We start from the raw sequence: 8,805 nt of genomic DNA, 5'->3' as shown, positions 1-8,805 counted from the left end.
CCATATCAAAATTCTTGCTTGTCCCAAGGAATTTGCACAGCCCTATAATTGTTAGGAAGTTCTTCCCTACATTAAGTTTATTTGTCTCTGCAGTTGTCAACCAATGCTTGGGTACCCTCTGTGCCCAAGTAAAGCAAATTGAATTCCTCTTTCTCATGACAGTTTTCCTTTTCAAGTTCTTGATGATAGCTATAATCCCAATAAATCTTCTTCCAGGCTAAACATATGCAGTTCCTTCCACTGGTCTGTCTCTTCACCATCCTTGTCACCTTCCTCTGGGTTTTCTCTAACATATCAAAGATGGAATCCAGAACAGAATCTAATACTGTAAATGAGCTCCACTAAGAGCAAGTGATGATAGGACCTCTCTTGTTCTGGACAGCGTGTCTCTTTTAATATAGTCTGAAATTGCATTAATTTCTTTGGCTTCCATATCACCTTGCTGACTTATGCTGAGCTTGTAGTGCACCAAAGCCCTCAGATCTTTTTCAGATAAACAGCTCTCGAGTACCGTCTCCCCAATCTCATGTTTACGATGCTGATTTTTTTTTTTAAAACCAAGTTTAAGACTTTACATTTATCTTTATCTCCTTGTAAGGATCAGCCCACCACTCTAACCTGTGGAGATGTTTTCGAATCCCTTCATCCAAAGCATTCCTTAGCTATCTATCTCTTGGTGGGCGGCAATCTTAAAATACAACAGATGTCTTTGTATATTCAGAGCGTATTACGGTGCCATCCACATAGCAAATACATAATAAATATTGAATTGAAGTATTTGTTGAGTTGAACAAGCCCTGCATCACCTGGCCTCAACCTATCTTTCCAGTCTTGTCTCCCGCTCCCCTCTCCTCCATATACCTTCTGCCCGAGAAAATGAAGACTGCTTGCTGCTCCATACTCCAGACTCTCACAGGGTAGTTGTGAAATTCAAATGAGATAATGTATGCAAAGCACTTTGGAAACTTTATTATTCTAGTCTATGCTGTTCTCTCTTCTTGGAATGCCCAGCTTTGTTGGAATTCTACCCACCTCATGGTTTCTAAGATCACAGGATTTAGAGATGGATTGCTGCTGCTGCTGTTGTTGTTCAGTTGTTTCAGTCATGTCCAACTCTTCACGACCCCATTTGGGGTTTTCTTGGCAAAGATCCTGGAGTGGGCTGCCATTTCCTTCTCCGGGTCATTTTACAGAAGCACAAAGTGAGGCAAACAAGGTTAAGTGACTTGCCCAGCTTCACACAGCTAGTAAGCAAGTGTCTGAGGCCAGATTTGAACTCAGGGAGATGAATCTTCCTGACTCCAAGCCTGGCACTCCATCAATTGTGCCACCCAGGTAGATTATTTGGTCCAACCTTCTCATTTTACAGATGGAAATCAGACCTGTGCAAGTTCAAGCCCAAAATCCTATGGTCTTAAGGCATCCTCATTAGCATTACAGTACGTGTATATGGATCACATTTGTACCTGAATAAGAGCAGCAGCATTTGGAAATCTTGGATGGGAAATATCTGTGTTGTAATTTATGCAACCTGTAAGATCTGCATCCCGTTCTGTCAATGGCAAGCCTATGTTAGCACAAGAAATCAGTGAACTCGGAGTTTCCCACTCAGATGATATTAGCAGGCTGAGTTCCCTCTTTCAAAGTATAATCAGTGACCTTTGGAACTATATTCTGAGTGAATCATCTGTGGAAACTGGGAGTAAACAGCAGAACTGGTATTCAAACTTAGATCCTCTGACTCTCTTTCCAGGACACTACTACCTCCCTAGAAAGCCTTTTCTAATAACTCCAGGCAGAAAAGATTTTTGCCATAGCATCCTGAACCATTCTTTTGACATCCCAAATCTTAGCATGGTACCTTTCACTTACGAGATACTTAATAAATGTTTATTGACTTTTGATATCTTCTTCCCTTTGGGAAACACCCTTTCAATGACATTGTCATTCCCCTCCATTGGATCTCCACCTTTGGCAAGATATCATCTGGAGCCTGGTTTTGCTGGAAACATTGCCTTCATAGGCAATGTTTCTTGTTTATAGGCAAATGTTTATCGAGCAACTGGCTAACTTACCTTTAAAACATTATGTTATAATATGTGTTTAATGTGCATATGTGTCTTATTTTCCCTACTAGGTAGACTATGTACTTTGAGGATGGGGACTGTATCTTATTCATCTTTTTATCATACATAGTATACACTAAGTGGCTAATAAATGCTTGGATATCTCGGTTGACTGAGAGCCAGAACACCCAAGTTCCAGTCACAACTTTGCTTCTAACTCCCTAGGTGACAGTGAACTTCAATTTTCCCGTATTTAAAAAGAATGGGTGAGATAGAAAGATGATATTCATTCACGTTCTGTGAACAAATGAAGTCTCCTAGGACTTTAGAATACTAATTCAACCATTATGGAGTCTGACTATATGTGTAGGATCCTCCCTTTTCCAAGTGACGAGAGTTCAATTTACCAAAGTTTTCAGGACATTAAACAAGTCTCTGATTTGGCAGAATTAATGCAGATTGCAAAGACCTTCACTTACCTTTGAAGTGAGGAAGAGTGAAGGAAAACAATAATTTCAACATGATTTAGAAATAGTGAAATAACCACCTTACCTAATCTGACAAAAGGGCCATCAGACCCTAAAGAATGGCAGACAACCCCAAAGTTTAGCTTAAATTGGTCCTAGGCATGAACCTCGGGCCAAGTAAGAAGGCTAACAAAGGCCTAAGACTACTTCTCTATAACATTATTACACTAGAGTCTCATTTTGACCTTCACAGAACCACAGTCTTTGATTTGGAAAGGACTTCAGCGCCCACATAATGGCACCCTGGAGAATGTTCTCATAGTAAATTTGTCACATACTCAAATTTCTTGAATATTTCAACTTTAGTCCAATCTATGCTCAGAAAAAATTCTCATTTATCATGTCTGATGGTCATTTAGCCTCTGTTTGAAGACCTCCAAGGATAGGGAACCTAACAGTTCCGGAGGTTCCTTTTCCCACTTATGGACATTATGAGGATGTTTTTCAAGCTTAAATTTGTCTCTTTGCACCTTCTAGTCATTACACCTGGCCCTCCTGGGCCAAATAGAACAAGTCTAAGGCATCCTCCCTTGATAGCCCTTCAAACGCTTGAAGACAGATATCATACTCTTTGATCTACTCTGCTCTCCCCTTCCCCAAGTCTTCTCTATTCTAGGCTAAACATTCCCAGTCCCATTAACTGATCTTCATATGACATAGATTCAGGGCCTTTCACCACCCTAGGTTGCCCTCCTCTGGATATCCTCCAGCTTTTCAATGTCTTTTTTATATGGCATCCAAAACTAAATACAATACTCCATATGAGACCTGACGAGGACAAAGTACTGTGGGTACTCTTGAAAGCAGAGTGCCTTGTCCTTGGCTCCAGGGCATTAGGCCATGCAATACAGTGACAAAAATATGATGCTGTCCTTTGGCTACTTTCAGTAATAAACTTCCTAAAAAAGGTCTTCAGTGAAATTTGACTTTGTGACTAGATGGGCCTCTAAGGCAGGATTTTAAAATCTTGCACTGCTAAATTGTGACATCTACAGGACAATATAGAGAAGCACTAGAAACTTCCCTGAATTCAGCTTTCAACTAACACAGGAAGAACTTAATGACAGCCCCTCAGTCCAGGGAGAAAAAAATTATCAACAAATCTGAGCCCTACCTGCTTCTGTCCAGTACTTTCCAGTGGCAGCTCCAGGGTACAAGAGTAAGAGGGAACGAAGTTACAAAGACTAGGAAGAACCACAGGCCAATGTATTCAAGTGCCAACCAACCAACCAACTCAATGCCCAGATACAAACCCTCTAGTCAGGTACTTACCTTGATTGAATAGATGCAAGAGCTTTGCTGAGGGTAGAACGGACATCTAATTCCAGCAGTTTGGGAATATCTGGATACCCACCAACCTGATCCCAGAGTAATTTCATAGGTGTCTTTTCTTCTATTGGGAAACTGGAGGTGGACAAATCAGCTTGCCAAATGGCCTCTACCTTGTCCTTCTGTTTCCTGAAAAATGAGAGAGCTGTGTTAGGAGGCAATAAGCTCCTCTGGATTGTACAACCAACCTGAACATCCCATGTCCAAGTCTCATTCTGCTTTTCTTTTCATGAAGGGCAATCCACTAGTGCTCTCTTACTATTTCCTTCACCATCCTCTCCCTGCAATGTGTTCCTGTTTTGCTTATGATTCTTAGGACTCCATCTGGAGGCCTAACTTATGGAAAAAGGAAGCTGTGCCCATTTAGACCTCTTTGGAGAAATCCAAGGAGCACTGGTTCCCGAGAGAACAATCAAGGTTACATTTATATGGTCTTTCTCAATTGTTACTCATTGTGGAATTGCCAACTTCTTCTCTGGGACTTAAAAAAGAAAAACTATTGGGGCATAAATCGAGTAAATAATTCTTTCCTACCTCCAATTCCTGTCATTCTCCATATATACCTACACACAAAGGGGATTGGCTTTATAATATTTACTTTTGAATTTTTAAAAGACTGACCTTTTCTGAAGGAGAAAAAAGCTCTTTAAAAAACAAAACAAAACAGTGAAATAAAGCTACCTTTTTTAAGGGGAAATGTCCATAAACGACCTAAGTCAAATAGCTGACACATATATTCTGGTGAACCAGACTACATTAAGAAGAAGGGAGAAACATCGTGCCCACATAATGTCACCCATCATGCCCACCCATAATGTTAAATCTGTCACATACTCAAGTTTCTTGAATATTTCAAATTCTTTTTTCTTTTCCATCTTCTCTGGGAGTGGCCATTGGACCACATGTTTGAAGCAGACAGCTTTCAAAGGATGGTCTAACTCCTTTTTGTGGATGACCAAGGGTACTGGACAACTAAGTTTAATGTTAAATTTCATTTGGATCTAAAAGATGAAGACAGAGAAAAGAATCAATAAAGAAGATCAGAAATTTTCAAACAAAATTCACTGTATACCAAGCCCTAGCTAAAAGTTTGCTTTTGATGTCTTTTTCCCTTTAGTAAGGGAACATCCTTTTTTTAAAAAAAATATTTTTTCAAATTACGTGGAAAAACAATCTGTAATATTTGGTTTTGAAATTTGAGTAAAATATTCTTTCCCTCTCTCCCTCCCCTCTCCCTTCATTGAGAAGGCAAGCAATTTGATATAGATAATACATGGCAGTCATGCAAAACATAATTCCATATTAGTCATGATGTGAAATAAAATACAGACCAAAATAAAAACAAAACAAGAAAAATAAAGTAAAGTAAAGTATGCTTCTATCTGCATTCAGACTCCACCAGTTCTTTCTCTGGAGGTAGGTAGCATTTTTCATCTTTGGAATTGTCTAGATCATTGTATTGCAAAAAAAAGCTAAGTCATTCACAGTTAATCATTGTACAATATTGCTTTACTGTGTACAATGTTCTCTTGATCCTACTCACTTCATTTTGCATGAGTTCATGCAAGTTTTTTCATGTTTTTCTGAAAGCATCCTGCTCATCATTTCTTACAATACAACAGTATCCCATCACAATCGTATATGACAACTTGTTCAGCCATTCCCTAGTGGGTGAGTATCCTCTCAATTTCCAATTCTTTGCACCACAAAAAGAGATGCTATAAATATTTTTGTACATATAGGTCCTTTTCCTTTTTTTAAAAAAAATCTCTTTGGGATACAGATCTAGTAGTAATATTGCTGGATCAAAGGGTATGTACAGTTTTATAGCCCTTTGTGCATAGTTCCAAATTGCTCTCCAGAATGATTTGATCAATTTACAATTCCACCAACAGTGCATTAGTGTCTCAAGTTTCCTACATCCCTTCCAACATTTGTGATTTTCCTTTTGTGTCATGTTTGGTTTTTTTTTTTTGTAAATATTCACGCATCTTACTTAAATTGTTAGACTTATTGGCATATAATTTAGCAAAAATAGCTCCTAATAATTGCTTTAATTTCCCCTTCATTGGTGACGAATTCATTCTTTTCATTTTTGATATTAGTAATTTGGTTTTGTCTTTTCTTTTTTAAAAAAAATCATGTTAACCAATGCATTATCTATTCTATTTTGGTGTTTAATTTAATTGAGAATTTTTAATTTGTTCTTTTTCTACTTTTTTTAGTTGCACGCCCAATTCATTGATCTGTTCTTGCTCTATTTTACTGATGTAATCATTTAGAGATATTAAGTTTCCCTTAAATATTGCTTTGTTCATATCTCATAAATTCTGGTATGCTGTCTCTTTGAAATTGCTATTTCTATAATTTGTTCTTTGACTCACTTGTTCTTTAGGTTTAGATTATTTAATTTCCAATTAACTTTTACTCTATGTTTCCACAGCCTTTTATTGAATACACTTTTTTATTGCATTATGATCAGAAAAGGATGCATTTGACATTTCTGCTTTCCTGCATTTGTGAGGTTTTTATGCTTTAAAAACAGTTAATTTTTGTGTAGGTGCTATGTCCCACTAAGCATATTGTAGGACTCTAGTTTTTGATCCATTTTGCTATCCGATTCTGTTTTATGGATGAGTTCATCCCATTCACATTCATAGTTATAATTATTGTATATATTCCTCCATCCTGTTTTTTTCCCACTTATCCTTTTCTCTCTCTCCTTTCACCCTGTCCCGCCCTAAAAGCATTCTGCTTTTGCCCACCACCTCCCCCAATCTACCCTCCCTTCTATCAGTAATCCCTCACTCCTTTCTCTTATGCCCTTTCCTTCCTACTTTCCTATAGGGTAAGATATCTATACTCAACTGAGTGTGTATGTTATTTCCTCTTTGAGTCAATTCAGATGAAAGTAAGGTTCAAGTGTTGCTTGCCACCTCCCCCATCTTCCCTTTCACTCTAAAAGCTCATTTGTGCCTCTTTTATATGAGATAATTTACCCCATTTTACTTCTCCCTTCCCCCCTCTCCTAGTACATCCCATTTTCTTACCCCTTAATTTTATTTATTTGGATATCATCCCATTATAGTCAACTCCTATACATGCCCTCTATCTATGTACACTCCTACTAACTGCCATGCTAATGAGAAAGTTCTTAGCAGTTACAATTATTATTCTCCCATGTAAGAATGTAAACAGTTTAACCTTATTAAATCCCTTATGACTTCTCTTTCCTGTTTCCTAAAAGCTTCTCTTGAGTCTTGTATTTGAAAGTCAAATTTTCTATTTAGCTCTGGCCTTTTCATCACAAATGCTTGAATTTAATTATTAAATATACATTTTTTTCCCCCTGAATACTCACTTTCATTGGGTAAGTGATTCTTGGTTGTAATCCTACCTCCTTTGCCCTCCAAAACATCATATTCCAAGCCCTCTGATCTTTTAATGTAGAAGCTGCTAAATCTTGTGTTATTCTGACTGTGGCTCCATGATACTTGAATTATTTCTTTCTGGCCACTTGCAATATTTTCTCCTTGATCTGGGAGTTCTGGGATTTAGCTAAAATATTCCTGGGAGTTTTCATTTTGGGATTTCTTTCAGGAGGCTATTGGTAGATTCTTTCAATTTTTATTTTACTGTCTGGTTCTAGGATATCACAGAAGTTTTTCTTGATAATTTCTTGAAAGATGATGTATAAGCTCTTTTTTGATCATAGCTTTCAGGAAGTCCAGTATCTCTTAAATTATCTTTCTCTGATCTATTTTCTAGGTAAGTTGTTCTTCCAATGAGATATTTCATATTTTCTTTTTTGTTCATTTTTTTTACTTTGTTTTACTGTTTCTTGATGTCTCACAGAGTCATTAGCTTCCACTTGCCCAGTTCTAATTTTTAAGAAATTATTTTCTTGAGTGAGCATTTGTACCTCCTTTTCCATCTGGGCAATTCTGGTTTTAAGGAGTTCTTCTCTTCAGTGGTGCTTCAGTGCTTTTTTTTTTTTTTTAAAGCATTTTACTCATTTTTTTAAGATGTTATTTTCCTCAGTATTTTCTGTGCCTCCTTTACAAGCCACTGACTCTTTTTTTCATGATTTTCTTGCATCAATCTCATTTCTTTTCCCAGTTTTTCCTCTACTTCTCTTATCTGATTTTTAAAATCCTTTTTGAGCTCTTCCAGGACCTGAGACAAATTCACATTTTTGTTTCAGGCTTTGCATGTTTTTTGTTTTATTTTGTTTTGGCCTTTGATTTCATTGTATTCTGAGTTTGTGTTTTGATCCTCCTTGTCACATAGTAATTTTCTATGATCAGGTTCTTTTCTTGTTGCTTGCTCCTTTTTCAAGCCTATTTCTTGACTTGTAACCTTACATTAAAGTTGGGTTCTGCTACTGGGGTGGAGGGAGCATTGTCCCAAGCTTCAGGTTTTTCATGCTACTGTGTTCAGAGCTAGTTCTGGGGCTCTGTAAGTTTTCAGTTCTTCCAAGGTGGTATGATCTAAGGAGAGGTGGGGTCATTGCTCTCTTGGCTTGTGCTCTGGTCTATAAGTGAACACAAGCTTTCTTTTCCACCCTGGAACTATGACCAGGGTCTCTGCTCCTTCTAAGTCTCCTCCTCACCCTGGGACTATGAGCCAGAACCACATATGGGCAACGCAATAGAGTCCTGCTCCCAGTAGCCGCAAAGGGTCCTCTGTAGTTTCCTTCTGACCAGTTGTCCACAGATGGTAACATCTGTAGGCTGAGAGCTTTGGAGTCTGCTACCATGGATTCAGTTGCCCCTAAGGCTTTTTGCAGGCTTACCAGGTGTGGCCTACTCTGGTGTGACCTGTCCTGGACTTCACTCTACTCTCACCCCAGGGAATCAGACCTTTCCTGTTGACTCTCTAAG

The 8,805-nt window shown here is 38.1% G+C and overlaps 1 protein-coding gene across 1 annotated transcript in view; it reads right to left on the bottom strand.

The window, feature by feature from the left end:
• Nucleotides 1-341: 341 nt before the first annotated feature.
• FAM186A (family with sequence similarity 186 member A) overlaps nucleotides 342-8,805 on the bottom strand; it is a 130,159-nt gene continuing 121,695 nt past the window's right edge. The window contains 3 exon segments of the mRNA XM_036760784.1: nucleotides 342-402; nucleotides 3,866-4,051; nucleotides 4,757-4,923. Coding sequence (XP_036616679.1) covers nucleotides 342-402; nucleotides 3,866-4,051; nucleotides 4,757-4,923 — 414 coding nt within the window.

Source organism: Trichosurus vulpecula, chromosome 5 (assembly GCF_011100635.1).
Source record: "Trichosurus vulpecula isolate mTriVul1 chromosome 5, mTriVul1.pri, whole genome shotgun sequence".
Lineage (NCBI taxonomy): Eukaryota > Metazoa > Chordata > Mammalia > Diprotodontia > Phalangeridae > Trichosurus > Trichosurus vulpecula.
This window is presented reverse-complemented; position numbering and strand designations above follow the sequence as displayed.